The 27,413-nt window shown below is 28.6% G+C and overlaps 1 protein-coding gene across 4 annotated transcripts in view; it reads right to left on the bottom strand.

Moving 5' to 3' along the window:
• Positions 1 to 2,258: 2,258 nt before the first annotated feature.
• The window catches only part of LOC107445449 (uncharacterized), a 41,292-nt gene continuing 16,137 nt past the window's right edge, over positions 2,259 to 27,413 (bottom strand). For 2 of the 4 annotated variants that reach the window (XM_043045676.3, XM_071187650.2), the window contains 6 exons: positions 25,983 to 26,045; positions 22,088 to 22,133; positions 10,574 to 10,664; positions 7,596 to 7,668; positions 7,276 to 7,346; positions 2,259 to 4,764 (listed from right to left, as the gene is read on the bottom strand). In XM_043045676.3, the coding sequence (XP_042901610.2) occupies positions 2,815 to 4,764; positions 7,276 to 7,346; positions 7,596 to 7,668; positions 10,574 to 10,664; positions 22,088 to 22,133; positions 25,983 to 26,045 (2,294 nt within the window). In that variant the 3' untranslated portion in view covers positions 2,259 to 2,814. The remainder of the gene's footprint in view (positions 4,765 to 7,275; positions 7,347 to 7,595; positions 7,669 to 10,573; positions 10,665 to 22,087; positions 22,134 to 25,982; positions 26,046 to 27,413) is intronic. The other 2 variants (XM_087158896.1, XM_087158897.1) reach the window with 1 other exon arrangement.

The raw sequence follows: 27,413 nt of genomic DNA, 5'->3' as shown, positions 1-27,413 counted from the left end.
ATTTAATATGACAATAAAATTTTTGGAAAACGATAATAGGAGAATGGACTGAATTTTGAAAAGGCTGGAACTGATGACCCAAAACAATTTCTAGGATACAAAGAAAATTAACTTCACATTTAAAAGTTATAATTAATAAAAAAAATTATAATAAAGCATAATTAATCAAATAAAGCATAATTAATCAAACTTATTCACTCATGTGACTTTAACTAATTAATTTTAGAGGCAAAGCAAGAGTGTCACATTTTCATAATACAAATAATAACCAGCTCTGAGTAACTTTTAACAGACAGATCAAATTTTCACCAACTTGCATATTTTATAAGGTATTTTATTACTCTAAAGTATTAGAAACTAGAGGTATTTTAATGTCGTTAGAAATATATTATAATAGGTAGAAAAAAATTATTTGAATGCTCTTTGAACAAAAAAAATTTTAATTTAGTGGATAAAAGGGTAATTAACTACTATTTAAATCTTAAGTCTCTCTCTCTTTTTTTTTTAAATCTTAATTTTGCAGACATGTTCTGTTAGATTTTTAAGCAGTAAAATATTTTAACAATCGATAAGATTCCTATGAAGAAAAAAAACCAATTAATTAGTTTTTATATTTGAAACTTTTCTTTTTAACATTTTTTAATGCTACTAATAAATAAGAAAGTCACTGACAATAAAAAAAAATTTAAAACAATGCGCTTAAATATTATATTCAACTGGTTGGTTTACATTTACACACAGTTGAGAATTTAAAAAAAAAAAAAAAAAAAAAACACTATTTTCCCAAATACCATTTGCTATATTATAATTACATTTATATAAATTTAATTAATAGTAGAATATAGTAAGTTAATGAATATATATTAAATTAAAGAACACAAATGCCAAAATGTATCAAGTGGTTCAAAAGCATACCATTACTACTGTAACATTTATCAAATTAACACATCAAACATAATAAGGATAAAAACTTAATAAAACAAACTTAGAAATAATGATTAATCACTGAAATTCTAAGACTATTACATTGACAAGAAAAGGTATGTTAAACATAAATGAATGGAAATTTTAGTTTTTCAAAAACAAAATATCCTTTTGAGGTAAATCAATAATTCAAGCATAATTAGTCAATGAAATTTAACCTAAATTCTTATATTTAAACATGTAAATGCTTGGGAAGGGTTTTTGTGAGACATTTTAAGAATTCTTAGATCATAAATAAACTGTTACATGATGTGGTAAATCGAACATAAGAAATTGTTTACAATTTTATTATTTTACTGTTTTTGGAAGCACTTATACTATTTAAGCAACACAAAATTTTAGAAATATCAAACATTTTTGAAGTTTAATAGGTGGCAAATCAAACATGGAAATTTTAAAGAGCTGAAATTAAAATTATATTAATAAGAAAAAGTTATTTCAAATACATAAATGACTGGAAATTGCTTTTGAGACATTTTAGCATTTAGAGATGACTAAGGCGGCCACAACCAATCAGAAAGAGAAAAAAAATCTATACTTCTTTAAAACTAAATTTCCTAACTGATAACATAAAACTTCATTATTGATTTTTCAGTTCTGACTTATAGTGAACATAAAATATGATTTAAAAAAAAAAAAACACTTTTACTAGTCATTGAGAATAAATATTTTCCTACAATTTAGTGAATAATAAGCTTTTTTTTGTTTTAAATTTATTTGCTACTATTTATGATATATTATAGGTATGATTAACTGGTGAATATTTATTAATGTGAGAATATTTATTAGAGAATATACTAGTAGCTCTCTGTCAGAACAATATTTGTAACAAGTTAAAATGTTTATAATGAAATTGTATTTTCTTAATTTTAGAGACCAATATTTTTGATAGTGCAACATTTTTTATTAAATGTTTTTAACTTAAAAATATTTTAAAATTGATAATAAATATGGATGCATTAATGTGACTATTTATTAAAGAAAATTGAACCAGTATAAAAAATAAATAAAAAATTCTATTTGATTTGGGAAAGATATGTTTTAAGAACCACAAACCCGAATTAGGCTATTTTTCTCTTAAAATTAATTCCTTTATTCAAATAAAATATGATATTATTAATGAGTTTCTTATTCTGCGGCCACCTTGTTTTAGTTACATTGTTGCGCATAATAAATTAAATTAAATAAATTATTATAATAGATAAATATTATACTTCTTTACTATGTTATTGATTTGGGAAGGAGTTAGCTAATTAAACAGTATTACTTAAAAGTTTCTTTGCATTAAACATCTATAGAAATAACAGGCGACATATAAGTAATAAATATAAATGCTAAACACTCAACTGTTTTGTTCAAATCAGATGCATGAATAAAGCTTTCCATTCAAAAAACATAATGTTCTAATAAACATTAACTAAAAACATCAACATACATATGATTCCAACTCAAAAAACAATTCTGCACATTTTTCTTCAATTTTCATCAACCAAATTATTCACGAACACACACATCTAAATTACACATTTAAAAAAAGTCATACAAAAATAGAATGGGGGAAAAAAAGGACTACTTGAGCAACAAAAATTCATAATGCTCTATAAAATTTATAACACATTATCAATTTTACATGAGTATCATTCAGTTATTTTTTTTATACAAAAAAAGTAAGGACTTGGTATTATTTAGTTTGAAAAAAAGTAACCTCGTTTTAAGGACAATTAAAAAATTTTGGACCAAAACCTGGCATTGATGTTTATCAATGCACACATGGTGACCCTGGTTACTTCAACTGCAGTTTATTGAATTCCTAAAAAAGAACCCACCTCCTCATTCGGGTGGAGGGGGTGGTGGTTGAGGTGGTAGTGGAGGCGGCAATGGAGGATTATTAGAGTTCGTTTTACCAGATGACATATTATAATTTTTCATTTTGGGAGGTTTTGGAGGAGGAGAGAAATTGTATACGTAGCTTTGAGAATAAGACTGAGCATTATTGCCATTGGCAGGATGTTGTTGCACGCCACCCTCATTCACCGAATGTTCATTCACACTTTTATGAGAACTGTGTCGGGAGGATTTGCTCGATTTCCCAGAGGCACTACCGTGGTGACTTTTCTGAGAATGATCTAGCTTCTGGTGCTTCGAAGCATTACTATTACCGTCGGTAACCGAATTGCTATGTACACGTTTCCGACTACTCCCTTTGTCGTGATCACTTTTGGGAGTGGTGATGTATTGCCCAGTGCCAGATTTGTCTTTGGCAATTATTATCTTTGGTAAAGCTGGCGGTTCTGGGTGCTTAATTTTTATCTTTTTTCTCGGAATGTCTTGCCTAGAGGTTTCATATTTTTGGCTGGATTCGGGCTCTACACCAGTTAGACTAACGAAATTTTTCATTATTTTCACTTTGATTGAAGCGGGTGCGCTTTCTACGTGGTTTGCGTTTTGTTTCTCGTGTTTCGTTTTAGACGAGTGACCAGAGTGCTTTTTGCGCTTTTCTTTGTGTTCCTTTTTAACAATGTCACCCGTAGCAGAACTAGTACTTGCTTTGTGGCTTTGCTGACTAACAGGTGCAACAACAGTAGAAACACCAGGCAACATATTTGTTTGCTCTATTCTGGCAGCATCAACTTTTTGTTGTTTGGCCAGATCAGTTTTTTCCCGTTTTACTACGACCTCAGCCTGTTCTTGGCTATCTTTCTCTTGTTTAATTTCCATTTTTTCCCTTTTGATATCTACCTTTTCTTGTGTCATTACACTCGACCTATCGATTTTTTCGTGCCTCACGGTATCTACTTTTTCGAGTCTCGAAGATTCTATTCTTTCGTGCCTACTATGATCCGGTTTTTCTAGTTTAACAGGTTCTGTTTTTTCTATTTTTAAAAGTTCTACTTTTTCTTGTTTAGTAATGGGTTCTATTTTTTCTTGTCTAGTGCTTTCTACCCTCTCCGGTCTTACAGGCTCAATTCTCTCCTGTTTTATCACTTCTGGTCTTTCCTGTTTCACATAATCTAATCTTTCTGGTTTGTTATAGTCTAACCTCTCAGGCTTATTAGAATATAGTTTTTCCGGTTTGCTTACTTCAGTCTTTTCAATTTGGACAGGGACATCAGCTATTTTTTCTTGCTTGATCACAGGTTCGTGTGTTTGATGAGGAATTTTAAGGGGGTGACTGGAACTGGATCTATCTTTGTGATGAGATCCATCGGAATTAAGTTTAGTCAATTGATGGTTGAGTTTGTTCACAGAGGTAGAGCGATCTAAGGCTTCTTCCTTAACTGCAGGAATTTTAACCCTTTCTTTGTTACTAGATACGATAGGCGATTCTAGATGTTTAGAAGTCCGGTGTGGTAATTTCTCTGATTCGTGGAAGGCATGCTGTGGTTTTTTAACTTGTGTATGTATATTCGGTGAATCAACAGATTGTTGAACAGGCTGAACCATTGTAACAGGCACCTTGTTTTGAAGTCTTTCTTTCTCCCGCTTTTCACGATATACATCCAAAGATATGGAATGTGGAGTTTCAGCCTTCACTGGTCTCTTAGGATGAGAAGGTAAGGATGATGATGTGGATTGACCAGAAGTTGAAGGTTTTGCTGATGGTTGTACAGAAGATGAAGATCTAACAGGACTTTTCTCTCTTGCTCTCTCCTCAAAGTCTGAAAAACTAAAGGTGGCAGAAGATGATGATCCGGGTAATGAGATATCTTGCTTAGCACCTTCTGTCTTGCTCGTTGAGGGTTCATCAATCATACTTCGAGGATTTTGGTAATTCATATCCTTAAAAAAAAAAATAAAAAAAAAAAGAAGTTATTACTATTAGAAAATTTTATTCATTTCATTGTAGTATCTTTATAATCACAATAACAAGTCTTTTAGATTAAGTAATTTGTAAAAACTATTAAAAGAAATAAAATATCTTTGTGTAATCCAGTGTCTTCAACACTGTGGCAGAATTTCTTCGGGCTTTATGTGACATGCCTCTGAAGTATCTTTCTGCAAGATACTTTTAAAAAAAATATTCATGTTATTAATTTAAAGTAACAGAAATGTCAACTTAAAAAAGAATGGTTAAAATAAAATAATATAACTTTTTTAATCGAATAAATAATCAAATAATTCTCGTTTTCGAAAGGGGAAAACACACTAATAATTTCCTTTTTAGCATTTTGTAAATCATCACATTATAAAAAATAATAAAAAAGTCAAGAAATCCTGAAGCAGTAACTACCAAAAAAAGATTGAAGGCAAAATCACATGAATTGGATTTTTCTAAAAGGGGTTACTAAATGCGTGTTTTCATTTCAAGATTCAGTTGCGGTAATAAAAAATATCAAATGAAAGATATAGGATTGTAAAAACTATGTGAAAATCAATAGTAATTACTAAATAAATAAATCTTTCTGCAAGAAATTGGTAACGTTCTGCGACCATGTCGCCATGATTCTGCCACGGAGTAAGTATAATAGCTGTGAAGGAAGGCTCTCAAGTGAAATATAGATTAGGAGAAAAAAAAATAAAAAATAACATTAATTACATTTAAAGGACAGGGTGAAAATATATATTTAACAGTTATTGATCAATTGCAAGAAATTTTTCTTTTAAATAAATGTTTATGGACGAGTTAGATACGGTCAATATATATGTAACTAGTTCATAAAAAGTATTTACTTTTAAACATTGTATTATAGTATATTGTTTAAATCTGTTGTTAAATAACACATTAATCAAAGTGTTATCACAACTTTAACATCGCAATATTACAGATTTGTTTGGGAGGTTCTAAAAATATTTTGCAATAAAATCTGCTTTTTTGTAGTCAAAAATTCTAACATGACTAATGAAGTAAGAAACATTTTGTAATCACAGGTACAAAGATTCACATATGTTTTAAAATTGATAAGATTGAATATGTTTGGCAGATTAAGGTATCAATATTTACAAGGTAATTTTGCTAAATAATATACTAAAAATAAGGCTTTACATTCTTGTATAAAAACAGAACTTAGCAGGTGAAGTTTCTTTGACAAATTAAAATTCTTATGCATACAAATGATGCAGCAGGGTCAATTCATTTAAAACCACCAACAAAAGTTTAGAATCATCATTTTCATTACAAGTTTAAAAAAGAAAAGATAAATAACAGGGACAGTTTGATGCTTATAGATTGACGGCCAAGGGGGATATTGTCTCGGTTGTTGTCAGTACTTTAAAGTCATCCAAATGTAAAAGGGTTAAGAGTTTTCTCTGACATAGCCATTAAGCCAGTACACTGTGATTAAAGAGAGTTTCATATGATGGACTTTAAGTTTTTTATGAAATGTTTGGTTTGTGTCATATTTTATGTAAAAGTAGTAATGTAAGTTTTTCCTGCTTTTTTAGAAAGTCTCTTGACATACAAGCTTTTTATAGAAGAAGTTTGAAATGCTCCTGTTTAGATCCCGAGGTCGTCATCCTAAATTCTATTAAAATGCTCACAACTGATTTGTGTGAAGATTGCAGCTATTCTAATTTCAGTCTAACAATTTATGAACATGATTTCATTAAAACTATAACAGACTTGTATTATTAGAATAAAGGAAACATACATGATATGTTACTAATACATAGCGAAAGTAACAAACAATATAATCATAACTGCCAACATGGATAGGAAAAATTCCAGTAGATTTTACGAAATAATATAAATTTCATGATAATTGTTGCATAATGTACTAAATATTTTAAACATAGAGATTTTTATAATCATCAAAATAGAAAAACTGCAATATTTTCCAGTTATGATTGACATTAAACATACTTGAAATGTTATGTATTATGTTTACTCATAATTCAGAATATTAAAATAGGCATATAATTATTTATCAAAGAAAAATAAGTTTTATAAATTTAAAAAGAGAGCCTTGGATAAAAATAAAATGAACATTAATTTATAAATCAGTTCAAAAAAAAGTTTTGAAAAGATTTAAATAATTTAGAGAGGCTGATTTCTATATGAGGTTCACTTCATTTATTAAAAATACTTATTTAAATATTTAAGCAATAATCTGTACAAAAATTATATTTCAATAGATTTTTTTAGGAAACCTACTCAATTTTTGGGAATTTTCAAAAATGTACAAAAACCAGGAGAAACTGGCCATATCCAGAAGTCTACTGGAAAAGTTGGCAGCTATGATATGATTATTAAACTCATGCTAATAATTAACACTTTTATCTTTTTCATATTTTTCAAATTATTAATTTGATCAATTAAGTTTTCTCATTAAACATGGTAAATAAATAAAATACCTTTTGTCCAAACTTTTTCTTAAACCTGTGTGGACTTGCTTCCATTATTTCGAGGAATTTTTCTGTAAGCTCTGTAAAGGAGTAAAAATAAAAAATCATGATTAAGCAAGAAAATACAAATATTGTAGAAAACATTTTAAAAATATACAGCAAGCCTATATTTATTTTCAAAAATGGCGAAAATTTTAGAAATAGAAAAAAAGCTATAATGCCATGGACAAATAGGTATTTAGAGTTGGTCAGTGTATTACTGCACTTAAAGAGATATATTAAAATTGAGATATATCAAAAGAAACAACAAATTAAAAATATATATATACCTTCCAGTTTTTCAGTTGTTACACTTCGATCAATATAATAAAACCAGTCTCTCCCTTCTGAGCACGGCTCAATCTAGAAAATTTAAACAGATTTAATCTTTGAAGATTTCATCATAAGTCAACAAAAATACTACAGGATGTGTCCTCGAATCCTTCAATAAAAAATAAGAACCTTTTAAGTACTCAAAAATTCTTTAAGAACTATATACATTAAAAAAATGCGAAATAATTTTCAAAGGCTACATAATCATGATAAAATAACTAGTTTCTGACAAGGAACACTTTTCTTGATTATATTAGCCATTGTGGGGTATTAATAAACTATGCCAACCTTCATCTATCAAAAGGTACCTCAAGGTAGAATCAAATTAACATGTCTTATATACGACAATATTTAATCAAGTAAATTTGTATTAAATATTTGTAGTGGTAGTTACGCCACACCACCATTAAAAGATCAAGATAGTTTTCAGTTCGATTTTAGAGAGTGGAAAATAAAGCCTGAAATTGAGAATGTCTTGCAAAATGTAGCAAAATTGCACATAAGAATGTCAGAATCTTACCAAACTTAACTCAGTAGACATGCATGCGGACTCGCAAGTATTTTATCAAACATGTACAATGATTTGCGCTTTTATACGCTATGGACCAACGGTAGGTCGGAATGGATTGTGGTTGAATGAATTGTGAAAACTTTGAATAGAACAATGGGAAAAACACGCTTTTGCATAGTACGTGGCGAAAATCAACATGGTAAAGAAAAAAAGAACTTTAAAGGCTTTTAAAAACACTATGCACCATGTACAATTAAGAAAATGTGTTCCATTCATATATAAAAATGATAATTTATAGACATTTTAAAATATACATCAAAACTACTATTAAATGAATACAAAATGTTTTTCACTTTCAAAAATGAATTCTTTGTTTCAGGAGTGAAAAAATGTGAACATATTGTCATTGTTCCGAACTGTATTGAATTTAAAAATATTTAGTCAGATAAACTTTACAGTTTTTCACAAGCATAATAAACTGTTTTTAAATATTTTTTGGAGGGAAGGGGACGAATAAATAAGAGTTTAAGCTTATAAGAAATCATCCATAAAAAGAATATTTTTATATAAATTTTTTAATATTTTTAAATGTATTTCCTTAGAATTTGTCATTTTATGTCCATTTTAATTCTTATCCTTAAGGTTTTGATGCTTTCAAAGTAAATTTATGCACATAAATGGTAACCTTAGTAGGCTTTTGAAAAGAACTGCATTAATGTTTTAAAACAAATTTTGGAATGTGAATAAAAATTTTTACACATGACTTACTTGACTTTTTTTTTTCTATCAAAATAATTTTAATTTCAAGATTTTTTCACATTAAGTCAGTTTGGGATGTTTGCTAAACACTTTTGCTTTCAAATCTGTCTTTTATACATTATACATATATGTGTGTATGTTAATATTATTTTAAATATATTAAAAAGACTTTTTCTTATCAACTTCAACAGGACTGTATATTCTTTAAAAATAAATATTGATGTTTACATAATGCTTGTGTTTTAAAACTGTTCCCATTTACTTTCTGAAGTTGTCTACGTGTCAAAAAAGTCTATGAACATCAAATGATTATTAGGTTCTAGAGTGAGTCTTAAAAATGATAAGAAATTTATTTTATCAATCATTTATCCAGTGAGTGTTTAATAAAAACAAGAACAGTTTGTACCATCACTTATGTAACTATTCAGTATAATTTTGAAAAGAAATTCAGTATAATTTTGACATTAATATGCAAGATACTTGTAAAATTGTGGTAAAAATATGGTAGACAAAACTACCAGATTTAATAACACATTATATTGGCATTTTATGAATAATGTCTAAAATTACTAACAAACTAAACAGAGTTTGCATTAGGGAATATTATTACCAGGGTTGCCACAGAAAAAAATGAACAAAATAACTAAATAGCAAAATAGCTAAAGCATGAAAATAGTTGCGTAAATAAGAACAAACTTTTTTTAATAATATGACTAAAATTTTATTAAATGACTTAATTTTCATATACTCTTTTAGTCAAGATATGTGGCGAATCAGAAATTTTTTTTAAATAAACGTTAGTGCTCTAGCACTAAATTTTTATAAAAAAAAAAAATTTGTATAACTTGCAGAAAATTAAATACACTTTTAATTTCTAGAATTCATTCAAAAAAATACTTTTACATTAAAAAAACGACTTTTTTTCTAAGAATTTTTTCCCTTTTATCAATAATTGATTTAGCAAATATATATATATAAATAAATATAGTGAAAAGTGATAACTCAAATTTGAAATTCATGCACTGTAAATATAATAATAAAAATTGGGTTTTTAAAAATCATGCAGAATTTCATAGCAATAATCATTGAAATGGAGATCGAGAAACAAAATATAGACTTACAATTAAATCTGAGCAAAATGAGCGCATTAAAAAGTGATGACTCAAATTTGCAATTCAAAATTTTTACAATACTTAATTTTTTTTTCCCTGCGGGCAGTAGGTTGTCAACCCAATTTATGCTAAAAAAATATCCCTAAAAGTACCGAAAAGTCTCCAAATTGTCTCTTTTCCTGAAAATAGTCTATTTTTAGCCTTTTCATGCAAAAAAGTAGCTGTGGTCCCCTCAGGCCGAAAATAGTTGCAAATAACCGCATGGGCCAACCATGTATTCCAAGATTTATATATAAGTAAAAATAATGCCTTAGCAAGATGTTAAATTTCTATCTTTTTGGAGAAAATTGTTTTAGCACATTTAAAATACCTTGCAACTACTGCAGAAAACAGATATTTGAATAAGTTAACTTAGGGCTAAGTGTGAAAGCTTAGTTTAGAATTTAAACTTAAGGCTTACTGCATTTGGTCTGCATTATTGCATTATTGCATTATTGCATTACTGCATTATTAATTGGAAAGAAGTTTTATCTAATGCAAATTCAAGTCTTACCTTCCAACGTGACCACTTGCAAGCAAGATGAACACACACACAGGCAACCAATGTGGGCTTATACATGAGGCACATTGTTGTCATGTGTAAGCTAAATTAAGAAAAGAAAAGTTCTATTTAAAGACTGAAGATTAAAAATAAAGGCAATTAACTAAATAATTTAAAAGTGTTTCAACATTGATAAGGATTCTTTATTTCTTTACACATTGCTTCGGGGCAATATAGGTATATACTAAGTTTCAGTCTTTCTAGTGTATTACAGAAAAAGGTGGGCATTGTATTATTAAAAAAAGAAATGAAACATACAATTAATATTTTAAGAATTTAAATTTTTTTTTCCTAGACACTAAATCCTCAATTGATTAAATTGTAAAAAGACTAAAAATCAGGTAGCATTGAATTGAATGATCTGTATTTAACCGCTTAACAGCGTCTTTCTTCTGGAAAATTGGGTTAAAAAAATAAGCATATTTTTGAGAAACAAATTTCTGTTAAAATCGATTATATAAACTCAAATCAAGAGTCAACAATGGTTGATTTCATGAAACAATTTTAATTTTTATTTAGAGCAAAAAAAATTGCATTTCTACTTAAAGTTGGCTTTTCTACTAAGCTAGTGAAAACAAAATTCACGCCTTTTCACGCATAAAAGAAAAGCACCAAAACCTTTTGCAATCATACCTCTACTGGACTACCAGAGCCATCTGTTAGAAACATTGTAAATTGAAGAAAGAAAAAATTCAGGCAAATCATTGCAATAGAGTAAAAAAATCTGTCGCACGAGCGGCGCTCGGGCAAAACAGGGAAGGCCCCTTTTCAAGTACCCGAACGGTGTTCGGTCAAAACTGGGAAGTGGTTAAATTACCTAATAAATTAGCAAGTTTATCTCTACCGCCAAACTAAGCGCTACCTAAAATAAAATATTATAACTTAAATCAAAACTATATTGATATCAGTAGTGAAATGTTTAGAAGATAAAAAAGGAAGCTCTCCTGGAAGTTTCTCCACAGATTTACATGAAGAACTAATTAATTGTACCAGTGATTCGTCACGGACAAGGTTAGTAATTTAGACTCTTAGCGTAATTTTTACTAATACAAAATGGCATCATTTAAATAATTTTTTGATCAGTTTGTTTTTGATCATTCCCATACGCTCTACAATGAAAATATTTTTAAAGCCTAAACTTATTTCAATATAAATTAAATTTATGTTACTTCTAAAACTAACATTAATCTGTGAAAGTTGAGGCAATTGAGAAACAATGCTCTGGAGTACATTCCAGATCATAGGTACCCTTAAAATTAGTAAGCTAAAACAAAACTGTTAAGAAGAAGGCAGCACACTGAGGGAGCAAGAAACATGCAGGTTTCCATACTTTGGCATTAGCATACAAAATACAAGAATTTTCCTGCCACTTCATCAACGTGCAGCTCGTCGTAACTTGCTAGTCTGACCAAATGCAGTATGGAATAAAATGGCCTTATCTGAATAGTGGTCCAACCCCATTGTTTTTTTTAACCCTTTGAAGAAAGCAATGCAACTATTAACCTATTAATAAACTAGAAAACTAGTAACTTATTTAATACTTATTTAAATAGTCAAACAAGCAAGCAATAATTTGTACATAAATTCTATTTCAATATGGGTTTTTTTTAAGTCATCTTACTCAATTTTAGAGAATTTTCTAAAATGTACAGAAACCAGGAAAATTTTAATTAAACCAGTAGACCACGAGAAACTGGCAAAATTCAGTAGAGTTGGCAGCTATGTATATTTTTATTTTAAGTTCAGCTATACGTTTGAAATTATTTTTAAACTCTGCAACTGAACACAACCTACCCACGACAAATGGAAAAATACAATAGTAAAAGAATTGGCTGTTGCCTTCCTAAAACTAAGATCCTTCTTTTCAGAAATGAGCTTCACATTCATAGAATCCAGTACAAAATATGCCAGATCTAAATTGAATTTGATCAAATTGGATTTTTTAAAATTATGTTTGAAAAATAAAAAGGCATTTGAACACTTTTTTAATTCAGAATAAAAGGGAGAAAAAATTTTTATTGCTTATTGAATCTGACAGTTCCAATTAAATAGCATTTTAAAATTAAACTTTTTCAGAAAATAACTAAATTTTTTTGTAAATTGGTAGATAAAGAGACTATGGGTCTACTAGCACATTGTAGAACGTACTAAAAGAACACACAAAAGATTTAGTAAAGTTAAAGACTGGCATTTCAATACTACATCTGTACAAAAATAAAAACTTAACTTTTACAAATGATTTTACTTGCTACATGCCCACATATTGCTTTTAAGAAAGTTACCTTTTTAATGCTCAAAATTCAGTTTTAACAAATGCTATGATTTTTTGCTTCCAATTATAGTAGAAAACTATATACAGTCGAACCTTGATCAATCGTCGATGCATGTTTTTTCCTGCAGGGTCTTGTTTCATTTGTCTTATCACAAATGTCGTTCTTATAATATTGATAACCTGTTAATATCATTTTTTAAATCAGCAGATTACTGTGTCGTCTATAGTTCAAAACTGCTATTGACATTAAAGAAATATATATATTGAATTTCATTTGATAAAAAAAAACAGTAACTTCTGATGCTAATGATGTGGAAAAAACAAGATTTTAATTTTTATGGGGAAAATAACTCAGACAGACTGTTTGATATATATGCATTAATTGATGGAAATATAGAAAAGTTTAGTACAAACTTAATTGAATGGCAGCAGAATCTGAAGAAATTCAAAGTGATACATATGAAGCTTGCGAAAAAAAATCTCAACCTGTGAAAATATTTACGCAAAGCCTCAAAGAAAAGTATGCTTTCAAACCAAAATACCCAAATATTTTAAATAAATATATGTGCTTATTAATCTCTTTTACAAAGTAAATATTTATGCATCAAGTACATAAATTTTTCAATTAATATTTTTAATACTTATTGTAAATTTATTAATTTTTAAGTATTTGCTTCATATATATTTAAGTCATTATTAATTATTTCATGTTGACCTGCATACATCGTTTTCCCATATGAATAATTCACCATTATTTTTAAACTCTGCAACTGAACACAACCTACCCACGACAAATGGAAAAATGCAATAGTAAAAGAATTCGCTATAAATAGTTCCTTGAGAAACGATCAATCGAGGTTCTACTATATATATATAGCTGTAATAAATATTGCTCAGTCTTACTTATCAGTTATAGACGTAAAAAATGTATAGACATTTTGTGACCTTACGTAAACTGAAAGAGTTTTTAACCAATTACAATTTGAAATTAACTAGATATACTACTTTCCTACTGACTAATCAAATGTATAATAATTTTTGATGTATTGAAAAACGAATACGTAAAAAGTGTTTTACAAAAAAAATATTTCAAACAGAAATTGCTTCTTTTTTTTTGCACTAAAAAAGTAATTTGTGTAGAAACAATCATAAAACAGAGAAATTCTACACTTGTTTTTTAAACCTGTTTTTGTCAATACTAAATGATGCCACATAAAAATTTTCTTAATGGCTATGATTTTATTATTTTGGTAATTTAGATAAGAACAAAAATTTTTCAAATAAAATATGCTTAATGTGACTAATAAGTACTAGAGCTAATTTTTAATTTCTTTAAATATTAATATTTATTGCCCAAAACAGGAAATTTTTTTGCAAGATTTTGACATTTATTTAATGCAATTTTTCTAACAAATAAAATAAAGTGCAAGGAAACAAAAGAAAAAAAAATTAAAGAATCCTAGGAGAGGTGAAAATTATGCTTCCAAATTCATAACATAAGGTAAAAAATAATTATTTCAGGAGTCTTATCTAATCCAATCCCTCACATTAATGAGATACAAGAGTGCCATTCCTCGAAAACCGAAAGACTGATTTAAAAAAAAAAAAAATTATGAACGTGCAGCTGAAATATTTACTATACATAGGAACCAAAATATTTATTAGGAATTTTATCTTTTATGTTGTGGATAGATAAAAGGAAACATTCTTTAAAAATCCCAAGACTGAATATTTTATTTTTATGAACTCGTTATAACCAAGACACAACGACTAGAATATTTTTTAGGAGTCCATATGTGTTGTGGATACAAACTGCGAAATCTTTAAAACAATATTACAAATGAAAAATAATAAGCAACCATTCGATTAGCTATTATAAAATATTATGTCTACATAAATTTCATAATTGACAAATATTTTAAGTTCCCTCCTCCCTCTTGATAAAAATGGGACAACAGTGTCTCTTATATTTTTTTCTAAAGCTCTTATTTTAAGCAAAAACATATTTAGGTATTTCTTAATTATAAAAAAGTTTAATCGTTACTAAAAAAAATCTTTAGGTTATCAGAATTATATTTGTATCAAAGAAAAAAATCAACAACGAAAAATTATTTATAAAAACTTATCAATAATTGATTTGGTAAATGTAAGAAATTTCTATGATAAATAACTGTTTCGCTGAGTTCTAAATAACAGCAAATTTGAAAAATTAATTGTTGAAAGCGAGCGGTATTTGAAAGATTTTAACCGTAACACAGAGAAAGATACCAGTGTTTCAAGCTGTATTTCATAACCAAAGTATAAGAAAGCTAAATATAATTTTTCACTAATTTTGACTTGGATTAATACAAAATAATGATATAAAAAATTTGAATCTAAGATTTAATAAAATTACTCAAAATTGCAAGGAATTTTATAAATTCAGGTACAATAAATACCTCTATCACTTTAGTATATTTTCTAAACAATTCCCCAATTCAACAAGTCGAATTTCCAGAATTTTAAAATTGCTAAGCCTCAATTTAAACTCAGTTGCGAAGAGGTTGGCAAAGCATAGTATAACATAACTGTTTAATATTTCTATGAGAATCAAGATTTTAGAATAAAAGTTAATTTTTTAAATCAGAGCTAGAAAGTAACCATTACCTCTGGATATTTCCTCTGTATTTTTATGACAACTTCATTGAAAGCATGAAGTAGGAACATGGTCAGCGATACTTTTTTTCTTAAAAAATTCGTAATAAGCAACTTAGATTTAGAGATTAAATAGATAAGACTTTTTAAAATTAGAGTTTTAAGATTTAGTTGTTCCTTTTTAATTACTATATCCTGGGTTTATAAATATAGTCCACAATTTTTCTCAGGGTGATAAATTGAAAGGATTAATATTTATTATAACATTTGTTTTAGAAGGAGGCAAAGATATTAGACGCAGTCCTATGCTATGCATCAAAAGACTAGTTTAAGGAACATATGATTATGTTCAGTTACATGAATGTGTCTCACATGTATGAAGATTCTTGTTCTAATTTTATAGCTGTTAGTTAATTGTTCTTTTTTAGATTCGATTTCTTGTGATGTACATACCTGCCAACATTGGAGAAATAAAATAACGGAGATTTTACTAGAGACATTATTTAGGCTACGGGTAAAGTTTTGATACATCATGCATAATCATGTAAGTCAGGAAGAGAAATTCAAAATTGGAAATATAAGCATTTACATTTAGCAAAGTAAAAAATATGTATAAAAAACTTAATTTAAAAGAGGATTTTTTTAAAAAATTATTTATAATTACTTAAACTATTTTATTTCATAACAATCATTGAACAGTAGACCCAAATTTTGGGTTTATGACTACTAATGTTCATCTTTGTAGCCTTGTAATTTTGAACATAATCCGGAAGATAAGGGACCTCCCGGATCAAGTATTGGGAGAAATTTGCCTTCGTGAAGGACTTTTGATGGAACTACCCGCATTTGAGTTACATGGAGAGGAAAACCACGAAAACCTCCCATGGATAGCCTGATGGCAAAGAAGCTCTAACCCGTGATCTGTCTACCACTGAAGATATTTTGTGTTAGCACTGTGGTCTATGCAAGCAGGATGCAGAATTTGTATAGACAAGTCACTGCTGGAATTCTAACCCGGTTAGCCTCATTGGAAGGCAAAAACTCTATCCCCTAAGCCATCACGGCTTGCCTTAAGGCATTAAACTCAACATACTGCAGGACTGGCAATAGCACCATCTGTTGAGGAATAAGAGAAGTATATTTGCCACCAATGGATATTTTATCACCAATTATTATTTATTTTTTTTTTAAATTTCTACAGCAAATAAGGAGAAATTTGAGAATATATCGGTAAAGAGGAAATAGTTGTAAAATACAGGAGTCTTCGTTAGAAAACATAGATTTAATATTAGGCGATTCCAAACTACGTAAGAATTTAAGTGTCCAAGATAAATCCTAATTCATTGAGGAAGACAGACAAAAAACAAAAGATAACAGGCCAAATTTGGTATTTCGATTCAATTTTTAGCTTTTGCAATTTCATTTAATCCCCTCTCTCAAGGCTTGGTTTCTTAGGACGGGACGCCGTCAGCTGGAAATCAGCGCTAACCTCTGATTGGTCCATATGTGAGTTTGATAGTATACGTCATCGAACGCTCATCTTGAACTACAATTGCCGTCCAACTCAACTGCAGTTGGATTACAACGTGACGTTAGCCACAGAAGCAATGGCGGACAACATCCAACAGCACATTGAAATCAGCCACGATTTTGATTTTGACATTAAACATAGCTTCTTCATTAAATATAGCACTCTTCATTTAGCTCAGCTATAATGTGTTTTTTCTTGGACGAAGTCATTATTTGTTCTCTAAAACACTGGTCGACAAAAACAAAGTCAATACAAGTTCAAAATAAGTATTTGTTTACGTTATTAACGCATGCGCAATGAGAGATAATGTCTGCGTTGGACCGACTGCTCACGCTGAGCTAACAAAAAAGTATTTTTTTGGCGTCAGCTCTGCGTCAACTTTCCGCTGACGCCTAGATAAGGCGCTAGTTCTAAGAAACCAGGCCTTGAGCTAACAAACCAGTATTTTGTTGGCATCAGCGGGACGTTGACGTCCCGCTGACGCCCAGATAAGGCGCTTGTCCTAAGAAACCAGACCTTCAGACATCAAGTATTTTCAGTTTCTGATGCTTTGAATTGCTAAGTTCAACTACAAGTTACAGTAAATTTCTTTTTAACTTTTAATTTGATTTTATCCTTTTCACTATTTGTGCCTAAATAAAGTAATTTATATAGAGTGTAAATCCTACATATTTGGAACACGTTATAGAGTTCTTGCAGAAAGAGTTTTCATCTGGGAAACAGAAGATTTTGGTTTCCTTATACGAAGAATTTTTTCGAAAAGATTGCCTTTCTCACATGCTGGAGGGGGGAAGAAATGCAGCAAATTTTCACCAGAGTTTTAGAACCCCAATGACTTTTATTACTCAGTTATTACTATTGAAATATGATTTTTTTAAAATAACAAAATTATTACGACGCAAGTGGTAGTTACACAATTAAATAATCTTTTCTTTCCATGTTCAATTTGCACCCTACAAATATTTACATTGTTTTGTTTTAAAAATATCTCAATGTTTTTCATGTTCAAATTGCACATCTGATTATTCACTTTTAATGTGCAGATTCGACTGTTTCATAGACTTTTCAGCAGTTATTGCTACAGATTTCCATAAAGTTTTTAAAGTTCTGGTATTTTTCATTCGACATTATTACCCGTAAATTTTAAATTGCACATTTGAATAATCACTTTTTGACGCACTCAATTTAAGCCTCATGTATCTACGTTCTATTTCGATTGATTTTTCACATGGTTTTTTACGGATCCCAATATATTTCATGCAATATGGAAAATTTGAATCGTGCATTAGAGTATTTACTCTTTGACACAGCGATTTTCTTCCTTTTTGAATGATTTTTTTGGCTATTATTGCAATTAATTTCAACATAGTTTTTAAAATCAGATATTAATACGGTATTACTCATTACAACTGCAAATTTGACTGCAAATTTGAAACACGCATTTCAAGAATGCTTTTTTGAAGAGTCTTGTGATTTTGTCTTAGATTTTTTTTTTTTATTGCTTGGCAGTTACTGCTATGAATTTCAAGACTTTTGAAGAAAAAAAAAAAAAAAACGAGATGACTAAGGAAACAAACAATTCATCTTTGTTTCCCCATTTTACCTATGAGAATATCGCCCATAATATATAAATATATTTTTTTGTGTATTGTTCAAAAATGTGTTACATTTACAATTTTTTTTTTTTTAAGTTATAAGCAGTCATATTATGGCGCTTCTGTTATAATAAATTAGTACCGCGTATATTCTTTACTATTAAAAATTTCTTGATTTGAGTGATAGGGAAGTTTGTTGCAAAAAATCAGAAACATTCTGCCGTAGGGTCTCATTGAAATATTAACAGGGTTGCCACAGAAAAAAAATGAACAAAATAGTTGCTTTTAGTAGTCTAAAGCATGAAAATAGTTGCTGAAAACTATGAAAATAGTTGCCTATATAAAAACAAAAACTCATCAAAAATATGACTTAAGTTTTATTAAATGACTTAATTGTCTATAACAACATAACATTTAGACAAGATGGAGGCAAATATGATAATTTTGATATAAACGTTAGTGTCCTAGTCTATGAAAACAATTAGTATATTTGCAGAAAAATAAATATTTTTAATTACTAGAAATCATTCAAAAAATTAATTTTTCATTAAAAAAACATACTCTTTCTAAACAGTTTTCCCTTCTAAATTCACGCATCATAATATTGCATTAAAAATTGGATTTTTTAAAATCATGTGGAACTTCTAAGCAATAACCACTGAAAAGGCGACTGAGAAACAAAATAGACTTACAATGGAATCTGTACAAATCGAACAAATTAAAAATTGATGACTCAAATTTGCCGTTCAAAATTTTTTATTTTTTAGGGGAAAAAATTAAGTGTGTTGCGTGCTGCAGGTTTTCAACCCAATTTATGCTTTAAAAAAAACATCGCTAGGAGTACAAAAAGTCTCCCGATAGTCTCCTTTTCCAGAAAATAGTTGCTTTTTTAACATTTCAGACAAAACTAGTTACATTTTAGTCGCCAGTGGCAACCCTATATGCCAGGGAGTTAGGGTTTGCAATTTCTATGAAAGAATATTAATATAATAATGATTTCAGTTACATTGCACCACACCAAAATCTCTGGTTTTAATGGTCCACTATACGAAAAGAAAAGGTGAGGTGACACACTTTCGAACAATTTATCCTGAAACACAGATAGCTTTTTTCCGAAAGGGGAGGTTTATATGATTTTGTGTAATTTATGAGAATGTGTGTAATCTACTTTTTGTTATAATAATACATGGAGTACTAGGAATATAGATAACTTAATTATCAATATTCAAAGTTATAAATGTATTATAAGGATTCCTTTAATTGGTAAGTGATGAAATAAAAAAGGCACATGCCAGTAAAGAAAGCAAACAGATCACAAGACCCAACATAAAAGGAAATAACATACTCCTGAATGAGGAAAAAAAAAAAAGCTAAACCAAGATCTTTAGAAAATTATTTAGGAGAAACAATCCTGTTCGGAGTAGACTGTGAAAAATGAAAAACTTTCTGAAAGCAAATCTAGTAATGAGTTCCAAACCTTTTGTCTCCACTTCATTTTGGTGAAATTTGTTTGAAAATTGGAGATTTTATTCTTAAATGTTTTAATTTCTATAAATCTCTACATTGATTCATACAACAGGAATGAGTTTACTAAAAAACTAAAAAAGCTGAAAATAGCATCGCTGCCGACTCTTATGGTTTTCCCGGAAGATTTTATTTTCCTATTTAGAGTAGTAACAAAACTCATGTTATTCCATTAAGCTTTTAGAATTTTAATAATTATAAATGAGTTTGACAGCCAATACATACTAATAATTACAACAGAAGCATAAGTGTTTAGGATAGCGAATTTCAACCAGGTTAAAATGCATTTTGGTGTAAGATTGTTTTTCGGTACTTGTTTTACAAGCACTTGGAAAATCCATTCTCAGAAGAAAGAGCAAAAGTTGGCAGGCATGAAACAGTAATCCAAAAATGTTATGTGCAAAAACACTTTAAATAATTGAAAAAATACCTGAAATTAGCACTTATCCACAGAATGTTATTAACATTTAGTAAAAATGTCAAGGCAAAATTTCATTTATTTATATTGTGTGAATATGAATCTCAAAGAGTGATTTTAAAATAGCACATATATGAATCTCGATGTTTCCTTTTAAAATCTTGTAAACACGAATCGTGATGCATGATTTCACATCACGTTAATATAATTTTAAACCATGTCTGCGTAGGAAATAGGAATTCCCCCCCCCCTTGGGAAATCGAAAAAGACAAACTTTCTTTGAAAAGATTTTTTTTTTTTAATACTAAAGAAATTTATTGTAATGAGGACGGATTTTAAGATAACAGCGTTCCCACTTATCTGGTAAAGATCTTTTAAATTTATTTCAATTGGACAAGGCAATCAATTCAAGTTTTCAAAATAGTGTGTCAGAAATTTTATTTAATTGTCTATAAAAATTATTACAAACAAAAAAGTATCACAAAATAGGTGAAGAAAATTTTGTGGAGATCATTAACAGCTCTAAAAAGACATTAAGCAAAATTTTTAATCAAAAGAAACTTTATTGTTATTTTATTTACAGTGAATAAAAAGAATATTTATCAAGTATAACAAAGAGAATATTACTTTTTTTACACAAAATTAACGAGAAATTTGAATTTGTGAGTACTGACTGATAATACAGGATGTAAAAGTTTAATCATATTTTATGAAGAGCTTTTGAAAAACAAATATAAAAAAATTAATATAAAAATACTGTTGTTTAGTTACCAGCCTTTAAAGGAAGAAGCTTATTTATAAAGTTTTAAACAATATTTATAAATACATATTTTTTTTAAATATTTATTTTCACAAAAAAGTTAATTTTTTTTAACTTTGTAAAATTAACAGGAGGTTTTAATATCAGCAAAAAGTAAATAGTATTAGTTGTAATAGAAGGTGATTATTACTGGCTATAAAGAAGGAAGTAATGTTCTGTTCATGTCAATCGATCTTTGATATGAAAAGAAGAGAAAAAAGAACAAACTACAAGTCATAAATCGATTATTTTGAAAGAAAATTCATACATCAATTTTTATTATCTTTATTTATTTATTAATTTTTTAATTAACAACAAAAGATGGTACGTTTTTTTTTCTCAAAACCCTCCAAAATAGCCACCTCTTTCAAGAACGAAAGTAATCTAATGATAGGAAACTCCTTTCGGTCGAAACACTAATTTATTCTTTTAATCGTCACGTCCGATCTGTACATTTCAACGAAAATTTTCCTGTTGCGCTTTGCTTTTCCACTGAATAAAATAGTGCAAATTCGGTTTGCTTTGCCGGAAAGTACTCAGGATACACCTAAAAATCAGCTTGGGGTTGACAGTTTATGGGTAAAAAGAATAAATAAATATTTATTATAAGATAGCTAAAAACAAAATTATTAATTGAAGATTAAAAACATTACAATGAAAAAAACAATAAAACTAAATAAGATTTTACTATACCTGGTAGTAGCCATTATGTAAGAAGTTTGGGCAAGATCTTTACTGGCTATAAATTGAGAAAAACACATATATTACTTCACATATTTATGAGGCATAACTGTATTAGAAATATAAATTATATTTTCCATACTTGATTAACGACTAATAAATACAGGGAAATTAAAAATGTCTCTTATGGTATTAATACCATTGCTAAGCTTTCAATCTTCAAAAGCAATTTTTTTTTAATTTAGAAGTTAAGGACTTTAAATTAGGTACTCATTAGACAATCCTTTGCTCTGTTAGTGATTTTTCCTTAGCAGCAATAGTAAGATATTAAAAACAAAGTATCTGTGCACACAATCCAAAAGTATCGTAAAATTATTGGCGCTTTCATACGCTATGAACCGAGAGTACAAGGAAACAGATTGTGGTGAATGAATCGGGAAAACATTGAATAGAACAATGTGAAAATACGCTTTTGTATAATACATGACAAAAATCGACATAGAAAAGAAAAAAAATCTTATTTTGGAAAAGGAAAAATTAAGCACTTTTTAAAAACACCCAATGAAAAAAGCACCCTTAAGAAACGAAAATAAGCACCTTTAAGCACTTTTTAAAAACGCTATGCACCCTGCAACAAATAAAAAAATAAATAAATGTGTTAGAAGCTTTAAACTTAATAATTATCAGCCTGGAAATGTTTCTAAAGACTGTATCATTATTGGTTTCAGAAAAAATAGTTATACATAAGATCCGATCAAGGAGAATACTAACTGCATTTCAAAATACAATGTCGAGCCCGATAATGACTTTATGGAGCATTCGCAATGTGATAACGGTCTGATGACTTGTGAAACAGAGACCATTTCAATAGCAGAAATTATTGAATCTAGTAGTGATAAAGAAGACTGTGAATCTTCAGATTTACCATTGCCATTAAATGAAGCAGCAGTTATGACACAGAAGCTGAAATTTATTTTTTTTAGGACATGATGAACGAGAGTGAGAAAAAGATGTCTAATAATTGTCAAAAAATTCATTGTAAATTTTACACGGTGCGTAGCTATATATTTCAACCAAAAATAAGCATCTTTTAACAGGGATGAGATAGGCCAAAAGGTAAAAAAGCTGAATTTTCACGTGAGTAAATCGTGATTTATAGCAAAAATATCAGTAACATATTCTCATCCAGTTTCGCTGATGTTGTAATGCCTTTGTCGATCGAAAAACTGCCACATTTATAGTAACTAATTCAAGAAAAAAACTTACTTTTTGCAGGAATCGCGATCTTGGATTTTAAAATCGCGTGAATATAAATCACGATATTCAAATCACGTGAATGAAACTCGATATAGGATTTCAAAAATGTGAAAATACAAATCACGATGCGTAATTTTCAGATCGCGTAAATACGAATCAAGATGCATAATTTTTAAATCGTGTGAATACGAATCCAAAGCCTAATTTTTAAATCACGTGTAAATACGAAAATAGCTGTTGGATATATCATATATCAAATCGGAAATAAATATAATTATTTTATTTCAACGACTGAATTTTTAGAAAAGGCGAAATATTAATTTAAAAAAATTTTTTTTTAGAGAATCGGAGTTTTTGATAAAAAGGCTGAAATTCGAGAGACAAAAGCGAAAAAGGCGGAAATCCGTTTAAAAGCGGAAAAATCTCATCCCTGTTTTAAGCACTTTTTAAACACTCAAAAAATACTTTCAAGCACTATATAAATTAAGAACATGCAAAATAATTTTCAAAGACTTTACATGATCATGATAAAACAACTAGTTTCTGACAAAGAACTCTTTTTTTTAAAATTATATTAGCCACCATAAAAAGATCGAGAGATTTTTCAGTTCCATTGCAGAGGGTGGGAAAAAAAACCCGATGTTGAGAATATCTTGCAAAATGCTGCAGAGTTGCACATGAGAGAGCTAGAATCTCACCGAACTCAGCTCAGTAGACACACAAGCGGACTCACAAGTATTTCATCACACATGTAAAATTATGGGCGCTTTCATACGCTATGGACCAACAGTAGGATGAAATGGATTGAGGTTGAATGAATTGTGACAACGTCGAATAAAATAATGTGAAAAGTGTGCCTTCGCGTAATATGTGGCAAAAATAGACAGGGTAAGAAAAAAAAATCTCATTTTTGAAAAAGGAAATTTAAGAACTTTTAACAATATCATCCAATGAAAAAAAGCACCTTTAAGGGCTTTTAAAAAACGAAAATAAGCCCCTTTAAGCACTTTTTAAAAATACTATGCACCATGTTTTAAGACAAAATAGGTAAACAAACAAAAAACATCAGATTTTCATTAAAATAATCCAAGTTATGCTAAATAAATTACATTTAAGTTTAAGGATTTATTTAGGTATTTAACAAGATATAATTAAATTTGTATACATTTAAATTTCAGTTTTCATGTCCCTGCTTAGGTGTACGATGTTTTTATTCAGTTCAACAACCACCGTTAAATCGAGGTTATACAATAAATAATAGACAAACTCCATTTGTTAGAACACTTACAAGGGAAACTAGGGAAGTGTGACTCGCAGATTTTGAAATAAACTAGTGGGATGTATGCCTTATGAGGAATAATTTTAGGGGGAAACATTCGTTTCGGCCCACAGAAGGTCCTGTGAGAGATAAAAAATAATTCAATATACAGAAAAATTGGTATTTTATTACTTGAATGCAGACTATTAGTCATTATCTCATACTCCAATTAATTTTGTGGTACTTTTACGTACTATATAATGCATATTTATAGTCAAAATTGATTTCGAAAATTCTATATATCTATAGTTTATCAGAAAAACCTGTTAGGTTAATTTTTAAAAAAAAATTGACATCAAATTTTTTAAATTTTTTTTTAAAAAAACTTTCCAAATTAATTGGAGTATGTAATTGTAAATCAATTAATCAATTAATAAGAAATTAACAATTAATTAATAATTCATTAATTTTCTGATTAATTTATTAAATAGCAAATTAATTAATTATCCAATTAATTACAAATTAATTGGATTATGAGACAGTTACAATAACTAATAGTCTGCCTTGAAGTAATAAAATACTGATTTTTCTATATATTGAATTATTACTAATCTCTCACAGGACCTTCTATGGGCCGAAACGAATGTTAATTAATTTATTAATTAGCAAATTAATTAATTATCCAATTAATTACATTATGAGACAAATACAATAACTAATAGTATGCATTGAAGTAATAAAATACCGATTTTTCTATATATTGAATTGTTTTTTATCTCTCACAGGACCTTCTATGGGCCGAAACGAATGTTGCCCCTAAAATAATTCCTCATAAGGAATTATTAATACAATAATACATCCCACTAGTTTATTTCAAAATTGGCGAGTCACACTTCCCTAGTTTCCCTTGTTAGTAGTTCAAAAGAAGTAACTAACAAATGGAGATACAAAATTTTTTAAAAAGTTGGAAGATTGGAAAACGATGCTTAAAAACCATTGGAACAAGAGCTACACACATAAAAAAATAACTTAATTGCAATTTTTAAATGCAAAGTAAAATTCTAAAAACAGCAACAAAAAAACTATTAGAAAAAAAAAGCAAAACAAAATTATAATAAGTATATTTTACTTTTAATCTTCAAACTCACAAAAATCAGTGTCAATTTAATACAGACATAAATAAGCATCCAATAATCATACATAATTTGTAATGAATTGATATCCAGAAATAAAGATAATAAACATGTTATTGGCAACATGCCAAAAATACGAATAAGCCTAATTGATAGGTTTGTGATTGTGCCAACAATGTGTTAAAAATGAGTTTTCTGTCAAGTTAAATTAATTGTCATTTTAATAAAACTTGTTCTATATTTATATACAGATACCTACCCTTCACCAATTGACAGACTTTAACAACATAAGTATGAGGATGCTCAATAGCAAGAACAAATCCTAAAAATAAAAAAGTGATTATAGAAGTGGTGAGGTCTGCTAATACACAATTTAGAAAATTAAATTGAACACCTGCTTTACAACCAATTTCATAGAATTTTCATAAAATTTTACGCCCCCCTAGATAAGAATATAGAATTTTATGTAAAATATATATATACACACATTTTAATAGTTTTACATTTTACTTAATTTTTGAATGAAACGAATATTTTTGAGTAAACATGTTTCGTAAAAAATAAGATACATAATTTTTCAGAACAATGAGAAATTTTTTACAATAAAGAAAATTATTACACATTAACAATATTTAAGAGTAATAATAAATAGATCTACATAATAGATTTAAATACACTATCCTACTGAGATTGTTCAATCCCCAAAACTACAATATTGTGTTAAAGAAAGTCTTTTTTTTTTAATTTTTAATTATTTTGATTTAATCCTATAGTTGCAGCACTACTTAATCAAGCTAATTGTACAAAATATGTCATTGAAAAGAAGAAAAAAAAACTTTTAGTGAGAAAGAAAAGCAAAAGATACTACCTTTTATGTGTTTTAGGGAAAAAAGTAATTCCTCAAAAGCTTTATTGACATACTGAATACACTTTTTTAGAAAGGTACATATGCTATTTTTATGACTGTCATGAACTTCTACAGTTATTTGACTGTTAGGTTAAGTTTTATCTATCTCTAGTAAGTGTTCTCTATGCTAATAGGATAATTCTCTGCATATAGGTAAAACAATGTAAATGAAGAATATTTCAGTTTTTCCTTGAACAAATAAATAAGTTATTTGATCAGTATATAGCTTGAAGATGTAATCATTACATTATTTCACAAACTTGAAGTATTATTTGTAAAAATAAAATAAAAAATTTATTAATTTTTAAACCTATAAAATCTCAAAACCTTGTTAAGTCAGTCATTTGAAAAGTTTCATACTTTTTTTAAAAATTATTTAAGTTGTTTGTCTATTCTAAAGTACAGACGTATATGTTCTTCAAGGTTGACTCAGCCTTTTATACTTTCAGTGGATCTATAAAAGAAGAACCAAGCTTGTTTGGGGACTAAACACTGGGGGTCCTGAATTTGGCTGACAAATCAGCTGGAACATCTGCCCCTGCTTCATAGAGTCCGAAGTAAAAAAAACTGGAATGGGCACAGAATATACGGTATTCGAATATACAATATTCGTTACGTCCCTAATTACATTAATTCCTGAGTGATTTTGAACACTTTGATTTTTGTCGTTAGATTTTATTATAACAACATTATATGATCTATTTGTTATTAATCTTTAAAAGTAAGCCTTTAATCCAAGCCTTCTTCAAAACTTCTATATAGGCTGCATCCTAGTAAAAACCT

The sequence above is a fragment of the Parasteatoda tepidariorum genome, chromosome 3 (genome assembly GCF_982258835.1).
Source record: "Parasteatoda tepidariorum strain Cologne lab strain chromosome 3, Ptep-v5.0, whole genome shotgun sequence".
In the NCBI taxonomy this organism is placed as follows: Eukaryota; Metazoa; Arthropoda; class Arachnida; order Araneae; family Theridiidae; genus Parasteatoda; species Parasteatoda tepidariorum.
The sequence above is the reverse complement of the archived record's forward strand: the minus strand, read 5'-3'. Positions and strand labels throughout refer to the sequence as shown.